A 25,649-nucleotide genomic window follows, 5' to 3' on the forward strand; every position below is an offset into this window, starting at 1 on the left:
AGTCTGGCCTCGAACTCAGAAATCCACCTGCCTCTGCCTCCCGAGTGCTGGGATTAAAGGCGTGTGCCACCACGCCCGGCAGTTCTTAACATAAGCAGCATCACTTCATAAGACAGTGGAAATCCTACCTTTGTGAATTGTCAGAGAAGCAGAGCCAAGAAAGTCCCAGAGTCATATCCTCTCACTGTCTACCTGGCAGCTGGTTAGCTCATTGGAAAGCCCTTCTCCTTTTAATTTTCTTGAAAAACATTTGCCTTTTTCTTATTTTAGATTCTTTGTGCAATGTCATCTTATTTCTTTCTTTTGCATATAATTGTACTTATATCATTTAAATTTCAAAAGAAAATAGCTATATGTACATACTTTCAATTAACTGTATTTAACGACAAGTTCTTAAACGTTGGTGTTGAACATCTATTGAACAAATGTATACTAAGAATCATTGTATAAGTCTCTTTAAAATAAACATTATAGGATTTGGGACATAACTCAAAAGTTGTATGCATGCTAGGCATAATCTCCAGCAATAAAAGAATAATTAACAGTTTAATATAGATATTTTTACCTGAAAATGCATCATTAGGATGGAAAAACTTCCTTTATGGTGTAGCATGAACATAATAGGATGTATATTCCTATGAAATGTATTTCCAGAGGGAAGAGCCAGACAGAAGGGCTGTGTCCATATAGGAGCATGAGGGGAACGTACACTTTAAATGTTTCTGGTTAGTAAGCATATATAATACGGACATGTCTACTACTGGGAAAATATTTTAAATTCGTTATTTCAGCAGAGCACACATGTTTCTCAGTGTTCTTTGTATCATTTCTACTCCTGCTTCTCAGCCTTCCTAAGGTTGCAACCCATTCATGTTGCCATGACCCCAGCAATAACATTATTTTGTTGCTACTTCACAACTGTAATCTTGCTACTGTGATGATTCATCATCTATAAGCCTGCATTTTGCAATGGCCTTAGGTGACCCTGAGAAAGGGAACTTCAACCCCTGCAGGGGTCACCACCCACAGGTTGAGAACCACTAATTTATGTTTACACTTAACAAATTATCTTGAAAGATCACTCTGAGATCCCTTAAGTTTTAATTAAATTGTAATCATTTGATTTATTAATTATTAATTATTTGGGAATTACACACAATGTACCCTGATCACTTTTGCTTCCAATTCCTCCCAGGTCCATGTTCCAACACTTGTACCCTCCCCACAAAAAGAAAAAAATACGCCAGGTTCGATTTGTGTTACCCATATACTCATTATAAACTCCCCGTGGCCAGCCTTTTAATGCCATGTTTTCTTAAATACTGATATTGCTAAAAATGATGTTCCATAGAAAAATGCTCTGGGTTTATTATAGATATAATTATTTATTAGAGATGTCAGGTACACTAAAATACTGTACATTTATGTTTCCTTGAATTAATGTTTTATAGACTAAGAAAAATATATTATTAGTTAAACTTAGTGAAATCATATTTTTATGTAATTGGTATGATTTTCAACAGAATGGTGGTAGCGTATTTTTCAATGTTGTATTTCCATTGAATATTTACCTCAAATTTAAGAGAGGAGCAATCCACTTACTAGGTGTGGAAATTATTACTAGGCATTGGAAATTATTAACATGGATTAACAAAATTAATGAAATATCACATTGTGTTTTGAGCTTTACTTTTCTCATGAAGAAGGCTAAAGAGAACAGCTTTGTGCTTGCCTTTCAGGTGTACTGCTTTGACTTCACATTAGTGCCACTCGCTCAGAAGATGGAAAGCCTGATGTGGATCAGGGGATTAGCAAAGGAAGTGAAAGAAAGGAATATTCTATTAAGCGGACTCCTCCTAAACTACTCACAGGTATGTACTGTGTTAACATTTACAAAACGCATGTTTTCATACTTCTAATAGTAGGAAAATGATTTTGATAAAGCAAATGGATGATGAGGGTGCAGAAAACGATGACTGGAAAATTATTCATCTGGGACTCTAGAGCGTTCAGGAGGGAAAGCTTTTGTTGGAAAGATTAAGAAGGTGAGTTTGAATCACAAGAACCTGTGTCACAGCTGATGCTATAGGGAGACTCATTAAGCACAATGCTCTTAAAGGGAAAGGACATGGGGACAGGAGAGTCTACAGCAATGCATATGCCAGCTAGGACAGGCAATGTCTCAGACAAGGTAAACGGAAGGACTAACACCTGAAGTGTTCTCAGATCTCCACTTGTATGCTCTACTCAGGAGAACATGCATACAACTCTCATATATGCACACACATACACATGGATTTACATATCACTTCATGGGCTGTAATGTGTCTCACACATTACATAAATAAAATAAAATAAAAATTTATATCAAAATCCAAACAAATACTTTAGAGAAAAGATGGAAACACTGAATTTTGACCAGTTGTGGATCTCCGTGACAGTGTTCATCCATTACAAATGGAAACTTCTTTAATGAGTGTGAGAGCTACATTTATCTGTGGAAACAAGAAAGGAAAACTGTTTACAAGACAGTTAGAGATTGTATTCACTTAGGAGAATGGCACTAGTAGGTTGTCTTCTAGGGTCAATGACTGCTGCCCCACAGAGAGTTGACTAGATTTAGTGTCAGACATAAATTTCCTCCTATTAAGCAGGCATTAAATCCAAACAGACAGCAGGCGTATTCAGCCAAAATTGATGTATCTATAATGTAACTCCTATTCCTAAGGCTCAGGGAAATTCCTGGAAGATGGGAAAGAAAGATTCAAGAACCAGAGGCCCAGGGTACTGGGTACTTGATAGTACCTGCTGCTTGACAGTGTCTTCTAGACATGGCAGGAAAGCCGCACCCATGGAATGTCAATATGGCTGCCTAAACAAGACCTGCATACGGGTAACAGCCCTTGACCTAGCAGCCTGATTGGAGGGAATCTCACAAGGTTCCACCCTTGGATGAGGAGCTATAGGCTGCTAAGAGAGGGAAAGTCAGTTTTCTCCAGGCATGAACTCTCTGATGATAAATAAAAAGCCCTAACCATATTTAGGTATGAGCAACACTGGATGGCCTCAGTAGGTTATGTCCTCGGTAGATTTTGTGTGTACTTGTTACATATATATGCAGTTATATATATATGCATATGCATATGTTTATCTACCAATAATGAAAGGAGCAGTGACTAATTTGAGAGGGGGTAGGAGGTATAGGAGGAGCTGGAGAGGAGAAAAGGACGGGAGAAAATGATGTAAATATCGTTCATGTATGAAATCCCCCCTTCAGAAAATTAAGGAAACAAAACCCTACAAGAAAATAGTAAGCCAGCAAGTGCCAACTCTTAGATAGTTCACATAAGGCTGCCGGATTCGGTAAACAGGAATGCTTCAGATAAACGTGTTAACTATTTTCCAAGTTGGAATTTAAACTTCAGATTTAACTGAGCTCTTCTGTTTTATGGGAAATCCTGTTGAATTATGTCCCATGCCCTGTGGCAAATCTGAAATTGCTTAATTTTGTATCATTTTCGTAATATTGGAAATCAAGTGCGCTATACCGGTACATGGTACTTAAGCACTTAAAATGAGTGCCTGGCATCGAGTGGCTCGTGGAACACAGCACTTAACTAGAGGAAAGCCTTTTTTTTTTACTGTGCTAGTAGCAGCACTTAGTTAAATGGAAGGCAAGATGCTTTACTCCTAATCATTCTTTGTACAAAGGAAGAGGATTTCAAACAGCTTTTAGAGAATCTCATGGAGAAGTTGGAATTGCCCTTTTTGTAATACATAGCTGTCATTAGACCTCTGGCTACTTTATGATGGCATCTTTGAGGTTTCATGGAGATGGTTCAGAAAATCTGACAGTTGCTTTTGGAGTGGTTTGGAATAAATTTGATTCATTACGGGCTTTTCAGGTAATCACAGATATTTAAAACCTGCATATGGGTAGAACATAGAGTGATGGCTCTATGTTTAAAAGAGCTTGCAGAGGGCCCAAGTTTAGTTTTCAGCTTCCACATTGGGCAGGTTTCAGCCACCTGTAAGGCCAGCTCCAAGGGATTTGAAACCGTTTTCTGTTGTGTGCATACACCTGTACACATGTGTGCGTGTACACACGCATATTTGTGTGCAAATGTAAAATAAACAACTAAATAAAATCTTTTAACGTATGTAGGTGTGAGCAATCAGCAAAAGAATGCATTTTTACATGCAGTTACAATTTGTCACGTTCTCTGCAGGTATATGTTTTAAATTGGTAAACTTTAATATAACGATCATTAGAAATACAGGCATGTGGGGCATTTGCAACACTATATGGAAGTGTGAAGTCGGAAGATAACTGGAGCTGAGAATGACATTGGCGTCTCTGTACACGTTAGTGAGTCTTGAAAATATAAAGAGCGTTTTTTTTAGGCAGTACTTTAGTCTTCTTTAACTTCGATGTAGCTTTGCTTCTAAAATATGTAAACATGGCCTTTTGGTGATACATTTTAGTTTACATGGGATCTTGGAAATCTAAGATGTTGAAACTGTATTGGCTATGAAAGGCAAACTATCCAAGGCCTAAAGAGACACATATTCTTGCCCAAAGACAGAGAACTGGCAGAGTAAGAACTCAGGTTTGGGTCAGGAATATTTCCTCCTCAACATACCTTAATTTTGGGTTATAGTATATAAATATGATAGGACTTATAAATAAATCATTTTCCATGTTCATAACATGTAGCATCATGGATGAATGTTAACACCACAGGGTGGCAAATGTAAAATAAAATTTATTTAGGGTAAAGCTCGAAATGGAAGAAACAAATTGCCTATCCAATGTCTGGAGACATCAGAGCTCCATGGCTCAAATGCACTGCAGCCGACTGTCCAGCGGAGAGTGGAGCTGCTAGCTAAAGTACTGGGTACCTTGGGTAGCTATAATTCCTAAACCACAGATAGTTTTTGGTAGTAAGCACACCCCAAATATGACATGGGACACACATGCGGTATAAATTACTTTTATACAGTTTGAATTTAACTTAATACTTGGGAATTTTTACCTGCTGAATCCCGCAACCTGAATATAGCATTCCAATACCCATCATGCTTTGCGTACGTAAGCGGTGAGGTGTAAAGAGGTGATTATGCGACCCTCTACCTGAGAGAGTTCCCTGGTGGGAAAGTGTGCTCACAGGAAAACAGGCATTAAGAGTCCAATGCTGGCTATCAGACAGATCTCCGTGACTGTGAACCAAGACCGACAAAGCCAGGTCTCCATAAGAGAAAAGGCCTGTAAAGTCTCTCAGGGTACCTTGGTCAGTAAAAGGTTACTCTCCTCAAGGATGTTGGAGCACACTGGTAAGCCCATCCATCACTTGGATGTCTGGAGTATGAAGATCAACAGTTTGGGACACTGTCTTAAAAAAGATAATCTTATTCTTTCTTAGTTTTAATCCAACTTTGCCACAGAAGTCACTGAGTTAAAAAGTAAAAAATTCTATTGGAAGAATGTATTCTAATTATCTAAGAAAATCTGTGTCTGATATATTTATGGATTTATTAAGATTTAATATTTAATGCGTGAATGTTTTAAGCTAATAACAAAGTTCGTGGACCTAGTTTATTGATATCTAAAGTGTTTTATAGGGATTCTTCATATAAATATTTACAAGTATACATTCTCTATAATTTTTTATTCATGAACTGTAGTAAAACTTTTAAGATCTATAAAGTTTATAAAGCCCTGTAGTTTTCTACTCTGTATATGTATTTTAAAACCTCAGTTATTCAAGGTTGAAACAAACATATGGTTTCATGGTTAAAGAGTTTTCTGAACATGTGACCATTTTGATGAGTCAATGTCTGTTTGGTTCTGCACCAATGAAACAACTGTGTAGTGTTTGACAATTTGTGTAAAGATTTTAAGGCTCAAATGTGGTGTTTATAAAACTTTAGACTTTAGAGCCATTGTGTGAAGCAGGCCATGGTAGGACTTGCCTAAACTCTCAGGATTCAGGAAACAAGGCAGGAAGATTATGAGTCTGAATCCAGCCTGACTTACATAATGGAACCCTATCTCAACCAACCAAATAAACCTCCAAACAGAACCGAATGCACGTATGCAGAGAAGATGGAGAGCCAGAGGGTGTGCTGGCTCGGCCAGGTGAGACTGCAGGCCTCACTCTCACAGGTGTCAAATCTCAAACCTGAAGCTAGTGGCTTTTTTCTTTCCCTTGTATGACCATGAGAGTTTTAGTGTACTATGTTTTTATTTCACTGTTAAATTATGTCTTAGGGTTAATGTACTTTAGATTAGAGAAGCAATGTTAATTTATTTTAACATCATGATAAAAATAAAAAGCAAACAGAAGAGAGCTCAATTTATCCAGAACGGGCAACAGCAACAACAACAACAATAGTAATAATAATACTAACAACAACAATAATAACAACAATAAACAGAAACATCTCAACAGGGAAGGGTGCTGTAGGATTTAGTCTATAGATTTCCTCCTCTCTTTTTGTTTTCTGAAACAGAGTTCCTATGTGTAGTCCTGGCTTTCCTGGAAGTCATTCCGTAGTCCAGGCTGATCTCGAACTTAGAGCTGCCTCTGCCTCTGGAGTGCTGGCTTTGAAGGTGTGTGCCACCACCACCAGGCCAGAGGTTCTCATTTTTCTTTCTTCCTGCTAACAGTCCTCTGGTGGTTTGGATCGGAGGCAATGGAGTTTAGAAAGGAATGCTTGAGTTTGTGAGCACTTTCATCAGTGGGACACTAGAAAGGACTGTCTGTGGCAGTCAGCAGAGCCCCAGAAGGCTGCTCTGTCTGAAGACTGGAGTTTAGGCTCCGTCACATTGACTCTGCTTCTGAATTCCAACTTTTATGTTACTACAGATAAGGAGGTCAGACAGTAAAAAAGAAGTTAACAAAGCATTTCTGTACATTCTTGCTTAATAATTATTTGTGAGAGACTTAGGAAAGTCATATAAATTCCCCAAAACAAGATATGAAAGTAAAGAGCAAAGCTTAGTAGCAACACTAAATTAAATTATGTAAGTAAGTCTTACATCACAAATATACTATATGTGACGGGTTAAATGCTATTATGCTTTGTTGTCAGCTTTGAAGGCCTTGCGTGCTCTCTGAAGGATATCTAGAGACATTCGGGATTCTGAATCTATGTAATTATTGCAAGTGCCCTTGCTAGGAAATACACAAACAAGTCCAACATCTCTAAGATATCATTGTGTCCAAAGACTGGAATGTCTTTTCTATCCTGAAGTTTTATTTGGTATCACCCTTCAAGGGAACAGGATTTTCACACAGTAAGTAGGTATGTGTAGTAAGAATGTTGGTTTCTTTAAGCACAGAAATGTTATAGGAATATGTTTTTGCTTTAATCCCAAGTGTGGGATGTAGGACTGCTTCAGACTGTCCACAGCAGGTGACTGATGGCTGCATGCTCTAGCAGGGGTGCTGTTCTGCCCGTCTTACAGGTGTATGATGTTCGGAATTCAGGAATTCAGGAATTCAGGGGACTCTTGAGAGGGTATTAAAATGTTAGAGTGGTGGCAGCCACTGCCCCTGCTGCTGCTCCTGCTGCTCCTGCTGCCCCTGCTGCCCCTGCTGCCCCTGCTGCTCCTGCTGCCCCTGCTGCTCCTGCTGCCCCTGCTGCTCCTGCTGCTCCTGCTGCTCCTGCTGCTCCTGCTTGCAGGTGGCTGGCGCTGGTTGGAGATAAACTGACAGTGAAGCTCAAACTTGCCTGAAGGAACTCTCCGATCAACTGGGAGCAGTCTAACAAGATGCCCCCCTTTCCCCTCTAGCCTTCTTTTTCCCTTACTGAGTTTTGAGGGTTGGAAGAAATAAGGTAGGGAAGGGTCATAGAAGGGAACCCAGGAAGCAGCCAAAAGTCCAGCTACAGGTGTGTCTTTATGCTGCCAAACATGGAACAAAGAAACCCACGAACAAAGAAAAACATGGAGCGAGATTAGAGGAGGTTAGTCTTGCTTTCATCAGTGAGAAGTTTTGTGGAATTTGATTAGTGTAACTGAGTGAACACATGACTCTTTCTGCAGCACTGAGTCATGCACACCCAATAGCTTCCCCTCTCCTCCCTCTGTCTCTCTCTGTGTGTCTCTCTCTCTCTGTGTCTTTCTTTCTTCTTGATGAGAAAAATTAGTTTTTCTTGTCAATATTACTTGTCTTTTTATTGCTCAGAGTAAGTTGTTTGGGAAAGTATGGAAGTCATGAAAATAATGTCTTCAGTGTTGTCTAAGTTTGAAAACAAAATTATTTTTAGGGACTTTGTTTGTCTCATTTGGCAAACACTAAAATTAGCAATAAGATCAGGTTTTGGGGGTATATCCGAATAAAATGCAGCATCAGACACGCTGATTTGTTACATATCTCTTTTCTTTGTGGTAAAAAGGAACAAATTATGTCTGAAAATGGAAACCTGTATTCTCTGGGTCTCTGTCAGGACTGCAGTCACCCTAGGCCCTCCTTAGAAGTGATCCAACTCAGTGCATTCACTGTGGGCTCTTCTTGCACTCAGTTCTTCCTTCTCACAGGAACTTCTTCACAGAGGGTCTTCCAGCAGGCAAAGGGAACACCCACTCTCCTTGACTTTGTAGCCAAGCAACAACTCTCACTGCTTTTTTCTGTGAATCAGAGGCAAGTTCCCAGGCCCCGCCCTCACTCCTGGAGGCTGTTCCAGGCAGGCACAGATACTGGGTGTGGCAGTTGAAGCCACATCAGATTCTGCCAACCACAATGCTAGTGAAGTGCTAATATAATAGATTGCATACCGAATTTATTGCTGACTGTCTCCATGTAAATATGTGTAGTTAAAAATGAAATAGGCCTTCAGCCTCTGCTCCATTTTTGTCCCTGTATTTTCTTTAGACAGGGATAATTCTGGGTTAAAATTTTTTAGATAGGTGGCCATCCAGAGATTGTCCCACCATGTGATTCATTCTGTCTACAGACACCAAACCCTTACACTATTGCCGATGCCAACATGTGCTTGCAGACAGGAGCCTGGTATGGCTGTCCTCTGAGAGGCTCTGCCAGCACCTAAGACATATGCAGATACTCACAGCCAACCATTGGATTGAGCTGGGGAACCACAGTGGAAGAGTTAGGGGAAGGGCTGAAGAGCTGAAGGGGATTACAACCCCATAGGAAGAACAAAAGTATCACTTAACTGGACCACCCAGGGCTCGCATGGATTAAATCACCAACTGAAGAGTACACATGGGTGGCTCCATGGCTCCTGCTACATATGTAGCAGAGGACTACCTCATCTGGCATCAGTGGGAGGTGAGGCAATTGGTCCTATGGCGGCTTGATGGTCCAGAAAGGGAGGATGCTAGAAGGGTGAGGTGGGAGTGGGTGGATGGGTGTGGGAGCACCCTCTTAGAGGCAGAGGGGAGAGGTATGGAGTTGGGGGATCGTGGAGGAAAGACCTGAGAGACAATATTTGAAATGCAAACAAATAAAATGCTTAATATATAAAAAATGAAATAGGCCTTTAAATATTTAAATATGAAAAGCATATTTAGTTTATACATGCATATACTTCAAATATATATATACCTAAATTACATATGTGTTCTCTCATTGGACGTGTGAATATATTGGTAATAGCTAGGTAGGTACAGTGGAATATAGAAATCCAGAGAGAGAGAGAGAGAGAGAGAGAGAGAGAGAGAGAGAGAGAGAGAGAAAGAAAGAAATGAATGAATATGAATTATACAGTGTGTTTCCAATTACTTTCACTTCATCCCTGCCAGGCAATAGAGGGGCATCATTATTTCCTAATTTTACTTTTTATTGAGGAAACAGGTAAGTTGTGTGTGAGTTTTTGAAAGAATAAGAATAGTGAAAAGAGCTTATTCAGCCATAATTTTGGTTTTGATTTTCAACTATATGATGATCTCCTCACTTAAAATTTTTCTCAATTATAAATAGCCATATCCTCTTAGATACCAACTTTAAATAAAACATACTAATAAAAATAAACGTTTTAAATATGTCATGCATTCCAAAGAACCTTCAAAGGCATTTTACAGCATTCTAGCTTCATCTGGTTCAACCTCAAGCTTTGCATTTTAAATTTTCTTTCTAATCCTTTCCTCCATCCCAAGCCTAGCCACTCAACTTGCTTGCTGACTTACCATTATCTCCAGCAAACTCCCCACCGTGAGGAGTACAAGGTCAAACTTCAGATTCAGTTGGCTTCAGTTCTCCTGGAGTTCACAGCCTGGGAGATGAACAAAATTTGGAATTACAAGGGTATATGATTTCACATAATCAACCAATTTGTACTATATAAACTCTCTCCCTCTCCCTCTTCCCCTCAGATCCCTCTCACTCTCCCCTCTCTTCCTTTCTTTCTTCCTACTCCCTCTCTCTTATTACATTTGAAAAGACTTAGCTGTAGGTCATTTGACAAACTATGTTAGAAGAGTTTAAAAGAAATCATGGGTAGTGTTTACTTGTCTGCCAAGCCAACTCACATGATGCAGGAAATCCTGTGTAGGGAGTAAGGAAATCCACCAGAGGTCTACTGTACCTTTTTACGTAGTAATAGTAGACTCACAGTTTGTGTCCAAAATTATGAGAAAAATCACAGGAGCTTGCAGGCAGTAAGTAGTATTATAGGCCCATAGTCCCACATGCTTAGGAAACTGATGTGGAGAATAACTTGAAATACCATAAAAATGGGAGGCAGTTGTATAATTCCATATATTATCTCAGATTTGTCGATTATAAACAGCTTGTTTCATTCAACTTAATATGTTAAAACCATTTCAGTATAGAAAAACAAATATCACAAAAATCCAGAAAATAGTGTTATACATATATATGTGTTGGAGTTTCTTTGAATAGATTGAGAATAAAATACCAATTTATCAAAATATGAAAATGTTCATTATTTTTCCATACCAAGCCCCCATTTAAGAATTGTTTTTAGAACATTATATCAACTTAGAATGCATATATTTATAGGCAACTATAATACTTCATTTAGATTCACAAGTTCTGAATTATTACAAAATAATTCCTGTAATATGGCAATGTCTCACGTGAGAATGTTGAGATCCATTACTTTAAAAAAAAATACGACCTTGAAAGTGTTAGGTCCCAGTACGTTCTGAAAATAGAGTTGCCACATAAGGAACTCTATGGCTGACTACTGCTGACCTTCAGGGAAGACTTGCTTATGGAGTTACAAGAAGCAGACATTTTACTCTGAGTGATCTGACTGCCTAGATACATCCCAATATATCCACTACCCTACTACTAATGTAAATGAAAACTTAAACGTATGACTTAATTTAAACTTTATCAAATTCATGTTATCACATTGAAATGGAAATATTACAAATAATAGGCTAAAAACAAACTTTATAAGCAGTCCATGGGAAAATAGGGAGTTTAGAAGTGTGTGTGCTGTTATTTCTGTTCTTGCAAATAAAGTGTGTTATATTCGTGTGAAAAATACCTGTTGATAGTCATTTTGTGAAGACTTTCTTTAGGTACCGGTTGAGTGAAAAAGCTATCTTTCTCAGTTTGTTTTAATTTATGAAGCACTAATCAGCCAAACTGGAGGAGCATCTGTATACCGAATGCTACAGCTATAGTGTTTAAAGTGCAGCACATCACAGGGTCGTGGCTTTGCTAGCCTTGGAGGGGTGGGAGTGAGGAGTGACATTCTAAGTCAAAGCACAAAGACATATGGGGGATATTGACCATTAGATATTTATTGTATATAACTTAGATCCAAAATAATTAACTTAAATAAAAGTAAAATAATTTGTCTAAGGACAGTTTTCCAGGAATGATTTTGGAGAGATTTTAGTCCTCCCGAATTTCTTGTTTTCTGTCCCACTTGTTACTTTACAGAAGTCGATTGTCTGTATAATCGGATGTTGTGGTCTCAGTCTCTCAGAATCCATTGCTAAAATTTCATTCCATGGAGAATGGTAAGGAATAGCTCATCCTCCTCCTGGGGTCCCAAGGACAAATCAAGGAGGTAATATTTAGCCAAGCTTCCCTGGAGAAACAAATGATAGGTATAAACTGGAGAATGAGAGTTCCTCCAAAAGGGGTACATTGGAAAGATTTTACCTACAAGGATGAAGGCTTTCCCAAAGCTACAGGGATGGCCCCTTCCTCTAGTCTTCCCAGGTTTATCATTCTAGCTCCTCTCCGAGGCCGCCTGCAATGTGGACAGGGTTGCAAACAGCAGGTGACACGGAATGGCTGGATATTGTGGTGCCTGTCTTATGACCTTCTTCACCCTCTCTATAAGGGGGTAGGGGGTGTCAATAGTCAGTAAGCCCAGTTGAGATGATCTTTCCCACATGGGCACAGCTGAGCACCTTAAGATGGTGGCTGCTTGGCCTGGGAGGGTAGTCCTATCCAAAACATCCTCTTCGCATCGCGGATAGGACCACAGTGAGAACAGTGAGGTACGTTCTCCACGGAGATTCAGAGAGAAAGGAGCAATGGCTGCTGCATCGCGGATAGGACCACAGTGAGAACAGTGAGGTACGTTCTCCACGGAGATTCAGAGAGAAAGGAGCAATGGTTGCTGCATCGCGGATAGGACCACAGTGAGAACAGTGAGGTACGTTCTCCACGGAGATTCAGAGAGAAAGGAGCAATGGTTGCTGCATCGCTGATAGGACCACAGTGAGAACAGTGAGGTACGTTCTCCACGGAGATTCAGAGAGAAAGGAGCAATGGCTGCTGCAAGCTTGTGTATAGAAAATGGGGTGTTTATTAGTTTTTCCTCCGTCAAATTACTCACCTTTGGCAAGTGATGAGGAAATCTATTTTAATTAAGCTTCGATTTCCTCTTGATGAGTATACACGGATGCTATTAGGCTATGATTTGCTTGACTAACAGACATATCAACAGTAACTCCTTTTATACTCTTGTTCTTAATGGGCAGGAAAAACAGATGTTTTACAAAGACACCATTCATGATTGTTAATTTCTGCCATGATTTGTAATTTGTAGTCACTATATCATTCTGACTCTGTCAGGAAGAACATAGGGAAAGTAAGTTCAATAAAAGTACAACAAAAATGGCCACCCTTTCAGTTAAAATTGTGTATTATGATATTTTGCATTTTACTATTGTTTTAAATAAAATTATTTGGAATTTTAATTTTAGACTAACAGATAGACAAATATTTCAAAGTATATACTCAGGTGGGTGCATAAGAAATTCAGCCTGTTGGGCATGATTAATATTTTGTTTATTTACCAGGAAGACTTTAAATTATGAAGGGGCGCTGAAGGGATGGCTCAGAGGTGGACATTAAACACTGTATTGGCCCAGGACCCTTGTTTATTTCCCAGCATCCAGAGTAGCTTACAACCACTTGTAATTCTAGCTCCAGGACAATCTGAGGTCTCTGGCATCAGGAGTCACTGGCACTCACATGTGCATGCCTCTTGCCTCATATACATGATGAAAAACAAAATCCTGAAAATGAAAAAAAGGAATAAAATGAAACACTAAAATTGAGTCTTATGTTTAATTTTGTACTTTTTATTTATTAAACTTTATTGTTTAATAGTTGCAAATAAAAATTCTATGCCATTAGAATAGCCTTTCTGGTGCTGTACGTGTTCACACTGGGCTTTAGAGTTTTACTATCAAGTATGTGTGTGTGTGTGTGTGTGTGTGTGTGTGTGTGTGTGTGTGTGCTAATCATATGTGTGTGTGTGCATGTGCATGTATGTGTGTGCATGCATGTGTATGTGCATGTGCGAGTGTGTATATAATGAGTACTGATACGTTTTTAACTAAAATATAACTATTTCACTTGGTCCCATCCTTCCCTTCCTTCAATTCATCTTATGTCCAGTCCTAATCTCTCTCAAATTGAAAGCATCTTCTTTGATTACTATCATAACACATATATGTATGTATGTATATATTTGCATACATATATAAATGCAATATATGTATGTATTTATGTATAGATGTAGCTTCCCTGTCATTTCTAGGAGACACAACTCACTGTAGCTATTTCACTCCTGGTCATATATCCAGAGAACTCTACACCGTACTATAGAAATATTTACAGCCCTACTTTTTTTTTTTCCTTCATCCACTGTAGCAAGGAATTATTCACCTAGTTGTCCAGTAGTATATGGATAGATTATTAAAATGCATTTTGATTTTAGAGAAGGGAATATACTGTTAAGAAAAGATTGGAGCCACTAAGTAGAAAGCTACAAGCAATTTTGGGTGGGTAAACACATGCATAGAAAGGTTTTTAATGTGTCTGTATTATGCATTGTTTTCAACTCCATTTTATTAAAAATTCATTTCTTTCTTGCTTACTGGTGATAGGCTCTGACTAGAACTATTCACCTTTGAATTTTAAGTAGGAATAAGTTTTGCTAAATAAATTTGGGCTTACTTCTAATTGTACTATATTCTTCTCTCTAATCCTCTTATCCCTTTATTAAATTTCTGACTCCATATTTAAGATGTTTTGATGCAATTAAAGGATTTTGTCTCTCCAGGGAGGGTGGTCTATTTTTTTTTGTTTTTAATTTAAGAAAATCCTGCATCAGGCCAGACTTAATTGTATATTTCTCACCATTGTGAGTAGATACAAACTAAAGCCCTTGAAAGAAATGTTACCGCAAATTTAATTAATGAGTTCAATTCTCAATCATGGAAGAATGATTAAGCATGATCTCTAAATCTACCTTTTTACCTGAAAAAAAAATGGAATGGTTATATAATTTTTCTCCAAAAGTACACTAATCCAAGACCAAAGATTAAAGCCTGCAGTGACATGGCTTTTTGGATTTCCACAGCACTTTCAACAGGGAAAGCATTGCATTTAGCCTAAAAAGGATCAGAGGACGTGGTGATGCAAACACTATTGGTAGGGGTCTTCATAACTTTCCAGAAGTGTCTTGGCCAAAGACTTAGCTTAAATTTCTTCCTCATGGTTTCTCTGAGGTGAGTTTGATCCTGGAAGCAGCAGTATTGAGGAAGGTAACATTAGTGTTGGGTGAACAGTTTAGTGCTGTTCCTTGACAGTTATCTCTAGCAGTGGTGCCTTTGCTCCTGTCCTGTCCTCTTTCTTTCCTGTCCATGGTGCCTCTGCTGTGTTATAACGAAGCATGAAAACTGTCCTTAATTGTGATCCTTTGATCTTATTTTTTAAATACCCGTTTTTGATAAAATATAAGTTGTTTATTTTAAATAAACTAAGAACACTAGGTTGGACAATAAAATCCTGAGGATTTTCTTAACAAATAATATTTTAAGTCTTGTATCTCACCATGCGTGTCTTTTACTTCTTTTAAGCTATATGCTGATTTTTCTAAGGCACTAGGGGAGAAGACCATAATTTTAAGCTCGTTCAATGATGGAAAATATCTTTCGGACATCACAGGATGGTGTCAGAAGTAGCTGTTGGGCCTTCTTTAGTATGGTTGGGTGTGTGGAACACAAGCTTTTGGAATGCTAGTGGCTTCTTTGAGGTTTCCTGTGTCAGCGATAATATTTGTTGAACTCATAAGAAGCAAACAAACAACATATGTCCTAAAACAAGACAGAAGAGGGTTTTCTCATTAGATCTTGTGAGTTGGGTCAATTTATAACTAAAATGAGCAGCAAATAAATACTAAATCATTAGTAGGTGGGGATGAAGGGATTCTTCAGTGGTCATAAGCACTGCTGGCTGTTCTTCCAGAGGACCAGGGCTTGCTTCCCAGCAACCACACAGAAACTCACAACTGTCTGTAACTCCGTGTACATGGGTTCTGGCACCTTCTTTTGGCCTCCAAGGGAAGGCACATATGTGGTGCACATATATAGATGCAGGCAAAACACCCATACACTTAAAATAATAACAAATGAAGATTTTACAAGATCTGTAGAAATACTAAAAGCTTCCCTGGTTGTGATTTTTTTCATTGAATCCACCAATTTTAATTTCAGTGTTATATACTCTGACTTCCACGGGCAGAAAAAGGGAAAATTGCTTTATGAGCTTTAAATGTTATCTCAAATACTAATTGGAAAAGCTTTGTGAAATTCTCTCTCCTCAGCAATCCAAATTTAGAAGCCAAGTATACAAAGCCCATGGATGGCATAATGGTACAATATACAATCCATCCCTCAAAGACATTTGTGGTACCATTCCCAAAGGATGAATGTTGGGCATGCATAAGCAATAGGTCATTACAGACTTGTGATTTGAGAAGTAAATGAGAAAATATACAGTAAACAGTTATGCCCATATTTTATAAATTTTTGGTGCTTACTTAATAATTTTAAATGATGTTATGAAAGATCATATTTTCAGGGTGTCTTATACAGACTTTTCTAGAAATATTGCCAACCACGGTGATTTTTAAGTATTGTGAAATATACTGTAAACTCTATCTTGCTAAAATAGTTCCAAACCTTAGGAAATTTTAACAAAACCAATTAACCATTATAATAGTAATATCCATTTCCCTTCACTTCTTTCTAGGATTCTCCCTAGACAAAAAGAAAGCCATAGTTCATGCCGTAAATACCATTTTTGCTTTTGCTATACTGGAAGCAAGTAGGAGTTTGTAAAACTACTATTTCTACAATGTCTGTTAGGCTTGAAACAGGAGTCTTTTGCCCAATAGAAAAAGTAAGGGCTTCTGTATATCTGTAGTGCTTTACCATAGTGCGTAGGTTTCTTGGTTATCTTGGCTTTAGCCTACAGCTAATGTCTAATGAACTCTTTTCTCACCTAAGAGAGTCTTATCTTTCCCTAACCTTTTTGCTGTAATATTCTTACATACTATGGACTACAGTGCTGATTCGTATGTACAACTTCAGTATGACCCTAAACACAGAGGGGCTCTGGGTTGCTGTTTGTAGTTTTTGTTCTCTAGTTCCTTGCTCTACTTGTAGTACTCAGAATATTCCTGTTAGCTATTTGTTGATGGATTGGTGTGTAAGACCACAAAGACAAGTATTTAGAGAGTACCCTAAATTGATGTGCCTTTGTTTTATTTATCATATTGTATTTCTTCACTTTATTCATAGTATATTCATGAAAGTATTTAAAACATCAAGAGAATGCTGATTATACCATATATAGACGCCACAATGGATTGAATTTATACAAATTTGTTTATTTCAGGAATTTATACAGTTTATTAAGTAAACTTCCAATCAGTAATTTTACATATATCCATTTTAAATATAAGTGTTGATATCATTTCAATAATTAGAGAAGAGACATGTGGCACAATTTCACCTCCAATCGTGATACATTCCTAGCAAACCTAGAGCATGGTTAGATTATATTTGAAAAATTAGATTCTAGAAATATAAGTAATGTATCACATTTAGTATGCTAAGACAATGTTAGGATATTGTCTGTGCGCTGACACACGAGAAAAGAATGCCCCCAGTTTCCATTTCTAGTCAGCCTTGTCCTGGGTCCCCGATCTAGCATAGAAGTCTGAGGGTTAGGGTGGAGAGGGCAGAAAAGAGGTGGGGAACCCCTGGATCTTTGCTTGCAATTTGAAAAGAATACTGATTAAGAAATTACAGGCAAAATTGTTAAGGATCTTAAAGGTTTTACATACAGAATAAAGATATTTATATACTTTTTATTTCAACATAAGTTTTAAAAATTCTTAGAAACCTCAATGGCTGTGTTGAAATGACTGATCTTGTTTGTTACAGCATCATAATGAGGGATCCTATTAGTAATCTTTGAATGCATTGTAATGAGTGATCTTGTTATGAATGTGTTCCCTTGATCTCTAAGTTTATAGAAAAATGAGTATCGTGTTCATTTATTTCACAATGTGTTTGATTTATTGATGTGTTAAATAAGGGCACTGGGGCTTGTTTCTATACATTGCTCAGAAGTACTGAGAGAAATGCATAGAATAAAGTATTGCAAATGAACAAACCTACTAGTCATGTTGGACTGATGAGTTCAGCACCTCCCTCTTCCTGGTGAGCAGTTAAGCAATGCCAGCTCTTGCTATCTGAGCCTGAGAGACTCTGCTTCAGGTCTCTGCATGCTTTGTCTCCACAGACCGTGCGAACATTCTCTGGCAGGATTGCATTGTTGCTTAAGGGAGTTGGTAATATGCCAATTTATTAATGGCACAATAAGCCATTTAGATGTATATATTTCTCACTCTTTTAAAAAGCCTTGAGATTTTAAATGTTCATGGACTTTTCAGAAATCTTAAGGCATAAGGCTGTTGCAGCTTAATTATATACTGTGTAGATATCAAATTAGGCAAACAAAACAAAACAAAACAGCCAACCAAATAAAACCCCGAAAACCAACTTTGTACTTTTAGTTGAAGATCAAATTTCTATGTATCAAATAGCTATAGAACTTCATATGTCATTTCACTTTATATAAATGGGAATGTTTTGAAAAAATATTTAATTTAGATTCTCTCTGGAGTGTTTCAAGTTCTTCATCTTACATGTAGTCATTATGATGACCAAATATCCCTCTTAATGTAGAAGATGGATTTTTGAAATATTCTGTGGATAAGGAGTTGGGAGGTTAACAATAACTTTGATAAGACAGTGTATAACAGTCATCTAATTCTTGTTACATTGAAGTATGACTTGTAATCACTGAAATGGTGAATGATCTCTAGTGAATACTATGTAGAAATGGAAGGTGGGTTTTTTTTGGTAATTATAATAAATAAGGTCTTAGCTTATTTTATAGAATTAATATTTTCTTCCTTATCAGGGGACACTGATCTTATAAGGCTGAACCTTTAGCCAACTAGATAGCATATATGTCTATGTTTTATAAAGTTTTAGAAGAGGACACTAAATAAATAAGTAGCTGGTTTATGCGTTCTTCTACATTTCACTGGAAATTTTTATGCTGTACTGTCAATGTGGACTTTAGAAATTTAGGAGCCACTGGACATTTTTTTCCCATTGAAGCAAAGGCAGTCACTACATTAAAGATAAAACCAGATTATCAGATAAAGCAGTGAGCCATATATTGTTGAGCAACTATCTCACAGGAAGATAAAGGGCTGAGATCTATTCCTGTGCAGGAGGTGACTGAGCATTGTAAAGGGGGAAATGAAGGAGATTTGATGGAAGACAGCACACCTGTATTGAAAAAGTTACAAAGGGTTGGCTAGTATAAGTGTGATTGAACAAGTTGTGTCAGCCATTTGGCAATTAAATTAGAATCCCACTTCCTGTGGAGGTTAGGGCAGGACCTGTCCTTCCAGATGAATTAGTTTCCAAAGACTCACCTGAGTTGAAGGTGCATCATCTCAAAGACCTGGAGGTGAGGAAGATTGTCAACTGTTGGTGCCTGGAAAAATTGAGCTCTCTGAGGGTTGCTGGAGTCATTCTGGTGATGTGGCTTTGCATTGCTGAGAGTCTTCTGAAGTTTTGCTGTGTGTTAGGCATAGCGGTTAGGATTTCACTGTCATCATTGTGTTATATAAAACTAGATATGCAGACTGCCAATTTTCCAGCTGAACAGAGTTCCCGAGTTGTAACTATTTTATTGTTTTGTGCTTGCTTTGCCTGGGAGACAGTGCTATATGTTGTATGTGTGCTTCCATTAAAAGATTAAATACTCAATATTGCATAGGGTGGAAAGCCTACTGTTCACGCTCACACCTCTACCCTGCAGCAGTTCTTGTGCCCAGGTGGTGGTTCTGTTTCATAACTAGGCTCTCCTTCTTGCCCTGGAGCATCGATCACACGCACAATGGTGCATTCATCATGTAGGTGCTCCATGTTTAGCAGGTTTACCTGATTCTGGCTGACCTGAGATGTAGGAAGGTTCTTCTTGTTGTTGTTGCTTTTGCTTCTTTTGTTTTTAAGATTTTAATTTTTATTCTCAATAATATTGTCAAGTAAACACAGCCCTGCCGTGTGTCACCAAACAAGATAGTTATCATTTCAATAATTTGAGTAACCACCCAATGAGGTTTGCTTGTTTTGTATATGATAGGAATGCATCATTCGGCCATGAGAAGGCAGTGCCCTGCAATAGCAGTAGCTTTATTCAGAATGATCTAGCTGACTTCTCAGGGAGAATTAAAAGCAGGACATATTACTGCATTTGTGTAATCAGAAAGTATCAGGTGCTAGGACCAGTCCTTATATGAGCTGTGAAGATAGCTTTTTTTTTTTTGTATTGGACTGCGACTTAATTCTCTAATTTTAGAGGTTAAATCTGCGATTTCTATAGATATGCCCATGGCTTCGAATTCATTCAGGCACATTGTTGCAAGCACTGTTGGGTTTATCTTGGATGCATATATTCCCATCCACAGTATTCCTTTCTAATTAGCTTAAGGTTCCATGCTCACTCAAGTCATGTATCTATCTTTTCTTCCTGTCCATGCTCAGCCTAGTTAAAAGTACTTGCGTACATATGAGAAGATAAATATTGATTGACTACTGTGTGCTGGGTACTTTCAGATGCATTGAAACTTTCAGACTCATTGAAACTACAGAATAGTTTCATGGACTATTGATGGTCTTATCCAGTCATTTTATCAATTCTGTGGGCACAACTAAGAGCTGAGAATTCAGTGAAAGCAAGCTGTCAATTTCTGTCTGGATGGGATGGCTGGAGAGGACTAAGGAGTAGACCTTCCAGAGATAGTTTGAGTGTCATAAAAAGGAAAGAGGCTTCTTATATTGGAGCATTCACAGCCAGGCGCAGGACTCTCGGAGGGTGACATTAAAGGCAATTGGTCAAACTTGAGGATTTCTCTATCTTTTCTAACTGCGTTAAGGGCAGTCTGGAAATTTCATGAGATTTGACATCACTTTAGGCAGTAGGCCAAGACCCTCCTCAGTCCTGGGAAATGTTCATCTCAATGGTGGATTAGCATGGACCAGGGCATCCCACAAGCTCAGAGCAGAGTGTGCTCTGGTCATCCCAGTGGCTGGAAGGAAGAGAAAGGCACGGCATAAAGAGTGAGTCAGTTTTAAAAATAAACTCCTGTAAGAAAGTTAGAGCCGTATAGATGCTTGGCCGAGGAGAAGGAGTGCTTCGAGCCTCTCTCTGTTTCTGTTACCCATCTAATTTGGCTTGGTAGGTAAAGGGCAGAAAGGAGCAGTTCTTTTCCCTGTGGGACCTTCCTTTTTCAGTTTATCTTAATTACCTCTGCCTGAAGGCATCAGTGTATGGCATTGATTATTGTAGGGCACCTAATACTATGCTGTCAACAACCGTGCAAACAGTAGTTTTCATGTTTTTATTTTTTTAATTATCTCTGAGGTTTGGAGAGAGCATGATGATAATGGTATTGCAAAAACCTGTCAGTGTGATAAGAGAAATTATTATTTAAGCTGCAAAATTCCCTGCTTCATCCTTTTACCCCACTTCTCTAAGATGTTTCATCCCCAGTGGCATCTGCACAAAATGGTTTGTTCTGCAGGTGTATTAGAAAATGGATGCTGAATAATAAAAATCCCAAGAACCTAAAAAGTGTTTTAAATTAATCAATAATTTCAAGAAGTTTCTCAAGTTTATTAACATTAGGGTGAATAAGACCATTTGACCATTTGATGCTCCTAAGTATGACTATGACATGTACTGGAAAGTGTCCCTTATGCTCTTGAATCCCATTTGATTTGCCTTAGAAATATCTTGCTCATGAAGTCAATACAGTAAAATAAAACATAACACGTGAATAAATGCAAACATGCTTTTTTCTTGGCACTCAGATTTTTCTGACTAGAACTATATTTTCATGGGTTTTTGTTTCTTCTGATATATGTTTTGAACTTGTAATGGCTTGTGAATATTTCCCAAAGGTCCGTGCACCAAATGCATTACCAAAATAATTTGCTTTACTTAAAACTAAGTAATGGACAGTTTATGGCCCTCCTGCTTATGGCACTCCTAGTGGAGGGAGCTAGGCTGTTAGGATTGTGGCTTTGAAGGGCATAGCGACCCCTGCCTGGTCCCTTCTGTCTGCTTACTGGCTGCCATGGGAATGGGAACAAGATGTTAGAAAAGATGTGAGTCTTGAAGAGAGATGGTGCGAAGAAACCTATGTAAGGAAGAAAGCAAAACTGACTATCTTAAAGGGTTAGACACCCACAGGTCTGTGCTTTATGATGTTTTAATTTTTCTTACTTCATCTGCTCATAGCTTCTTCCCTTATTATGGTACTTATAACTGAATGTCTATTCTGTGCATTCCCAAGTATATATGGCCAACAAATTTAAAAACAGTAAAATTGTTTGTACTTCTTAATTTATAGGAGACTGGATGAGAACATGTGTATCACAAGCTCTGTTAAATACAACAATTTTATGGAGCAAACTGATTTTAGAGGTGCCTTTCTACTATTGTGTCATGTAGAATGTTTTACAAGTGTACTTTATGGGAAGTCCCATATTAACTCTTTTTGAGGGATTATTGTTTCCCTCTGTAATTGGGATGTGGCTAATCTAAATTACCCAAATAATTTGCTTTACTTAAAACTAAGTGATTGCTGTTGTTCATGGTATTTCAAGAATGTCTCCCCAAGTTCCATCTAGGATAATTTCTTATCAGAATTGTAGCGATGTTATGTTCTTCACGTTTCCAAGTTCAGTTGGGGATCACACCACAAAGGGGGATTTGGAAGAGAAACAGTCTTCTCCTCTATTTGCCGTGAAAATTGTCTAGGAAGGAGCAAGGAATGTTGAAAATTCTGAGTATGAAATGATATTCTTGAAGAACTGCAGCTATATTCCAAGCAGTGTCAGATATTTTTGGAGATGCTAAATTGTTTTCTTCTATAAGTAGTTGTTATAATTGATGAAGATAGCTTTAACAGTGTTTCAAATTATTTGCTTTGTAGGTGATTAATACTAAAAATTTGGCTCCATAGCAAAGCCTAGGATTTTGAAGTTGGAAAGGTTTGTCTTACTTGAGCATGTTGGGAAAAATCTCATCTTTACTAGATGAGATTGTAGATTGGGGCTAATTCTACTAACCGCAGTCAAACCTTTGGTATTTCTAAAAGACAAGGGAAACCTTTGAACATTTAACTAAAAGAATAACATGACGAGACCTGCGGGTTTGGGGAAGGTTGCTTTTCATTGCCAGTTGTTTTGGAGAAGCCAACGAGGATAAGTCTGTTGAGAAATGTTTATTGTTTAATTATGGTTATGTTTCATTTTGTAACACAATGATCTAAGCAGTGATGAAAATAATTCCTTTGTTCCTATTCCTTCACACACTTTCAACTTCAAGCTTTTCTGCACAGTTATGGAATCAGTGCTTCCAAAACAGAGGTGTTTCCTATTAGGATCAGCATTTGAAGATAGACTTTCATTGTAGTTTTGCCCTGTCAACTTCACATGAAATATGAGGAACGATTGTAACAGACCTGTGTGAAAGTACACACACAATAACAGTGAGAAGTCTGGCCTCTCCATTTCCAAACTTGCTTGACATTTATTTGTTTGGGAGGATTATTTTCACTGTAGCCTAGTATTGGAAAATGTAGTCTAATGTAGCTGTGTCATTTTGAGTATTTATGTAATTTTTATGTGTTTGAGTGAATGCCTGTATGTATGTATGTATGTATGTATGTGTATCACATACATTTCTCATTCCTGTGGAGGTCAGAAGAGAGCATTCAGTCCCTTGGAACTGTCGCTACAGATAATTGTGAGCCACCACACCTTCTGGGTGCTGGGAACTGAATCTAGGCCTTCTGCAAGAGCAACTTAGTATCCTAACTGCTGAGCTATCGATCTACTCCATCCTTTGTACATTTTAATCATAGGTAATACACTATGCTGTACCAAAGCTTATGAGAGACAAATATATATCGTCATCTGTAAAATTCCCTCACTGCTGTTTAATATTGAATACTTTTAGATGGAGGTGAATGCTGCTTATGTAATTTTAGAACACAGAAACATACATGATAGGCTTTTATAGGATGAACACTTGTGTGCGTATAAAAGCCTTTCCAAGCCTGATACTTCACCATGTGCTATGTGTGCTTTTACTCTGGGTTCTGCATGTAATCTGCATTATGTTTCAGCATTCAGCAAAGCCTTGCTTCTGTGGTTACTGCTAGTCTTTGTTTTATTTCCGCGCACTAAGTACAAGTTCTTGATGATTTGTTTTGTATCATGTTGGATTTTGATCTTGTGATATTGCTGTCAGATGGGCTATCAATATGAAATTCAAACATTTGTGTTTAATTCAACCTGTGTGGTACTTGGCAACATAAATATTCATTTGGGGCAGGACTATGCCTTTGGCTGTGTTGTTGATTCAGATTTTTCATGTATATGTGTCTAGTAGCTCATTCTTAACCTGATGCTCATTTGCTGAGTTGTTTCCAAACTAGCCAAGTGAGAAGTGATTCTGTAGACGATGTTGCTAGCCTAGTCAAAATCAGTATAAGCTTTGAACGTTTCACGGGCATTTCCCCTGTTGCATGTGTATGTGTCTGTTTTCATAAATGTGCATAAGCATACAGTGTGCAAGTACATCTGAGTGCAGGCACTTGTAATCCACTTATTTTTTTCTTTAACAGTTTCTCAAATTGGCCTGTATCTAGCCAAATAGGCCATACTAACATTGTTTTTAATAGCTGAATAGTACTCTATTGTATATATGTACCACATTTTCTGTATCCATTTCTCTGTTGAGGGACATCTGGGTTCTTTCTAGCTTCTGGCTATTATAAATAAGGCTGCTATGAACATAGTGAAGCATGTGTCCTTATTACCAGTTGGAAGATCTTCTGGGTATATGCCCAGAAGAGGTATTGCTGGGTCCTCTGGTAGTACTATGTCCAATTTTCTGAGGAACTGCCAGACTGATTTCCAGAGTGGTTGTTCCAGCTTGCAATCCCACCAACAATGGAGGAGTGTTCCATTTTCTCCACATCCTTGCCTGCATCTGCTGTCACCTGAGTTTTTGATCTTAGTCATTCTGACTGGTGTGAGGTGGAATTCAAGATTGTTTTAATTTTCATTTCCCTGATGACTAAGGATGTTGAACATTCTGGGGGCATCACCATCCCTGACCTCAAGCTGTCCTTCAGAGCAACAGTGATAAAGACGGCATGATATTGGTACAGAGACAGGCAGGAAGATTAATGGAATAGAATTGAAGACCCAGAAATGAACTCACACACCCATGGTCACTTGATCTTTGACAAGGGATCTAAAACCATCCAGTGGAAAAAAGACAGCATTTTCAACAAATGGTCCTGTTAAACTGGCAGTTAACATGTAGAAGAATGTGAATTGATCCATTCTTATCTCCTTGTACAAAGCTCAAGTCCAGGTGGATTAAGAAACCCTACATAAAACCTGATACACTGAAACTAATAGAAGAGAAAGTGGGAAGAGCCTCGGTTACATGGGCACAGGTGAAAAGTTCCTGAACAAGACACCAATGGCTTATGCTCTAAGATCAAGAATTGACAAATGGGACCTCCTAAAATTGCAAAGCTTCTGTAAGGCAAAGGACACTGTCAATAGGACAAAATGACAACCAACAGATTGGGAAATGATCCTTACTAATCCTACATTTGATAGAGGGATAATATCCCATATATAAAAAGAACTCAAGAAATTAGACTCTAGACAATCAAATAACCCTATTAAAAATGGGGTACAGATATTTGCTCCG

At 38.1% G+C, this 25,649-nt stretch overlaps 1 protein-coding gene across 1 annotated transcript in view; it reads left to right on the forward strand.

The window, feature by feature from the left end:
• The window catches only part of Crppa (CDP-L-ribitol pyrophosphorylase A), a 274,837-nt gene that overhangs the window by 148,902 nt on the left and 100,286 nt on the right, over nt 1-25,649 (forward strand). The window contains exon 9 of the mRNA XM_021202203.1: nt 1,740-1,871. Coding sequence (XP_021057862.1) covers nt 1,740-1,871 — 132 coding nt within the window. The remainder of the gene's footprint in view (nt 1-1,739; nt 1,872-25,649) is intronic.

The sequence above is a fragment of the Mus pahari genome, chromosome 7, assembly GCF_900095145.1.
Source record: "Mus pahari chromosome 7, PAHARI_EIJ_v1.1, whole genome shotgun sequence".
NCBI lineage: Eukaryota > Metazoa > Chordata > Mammalia > Rodentia > Muridae > Mus > Mus pahari.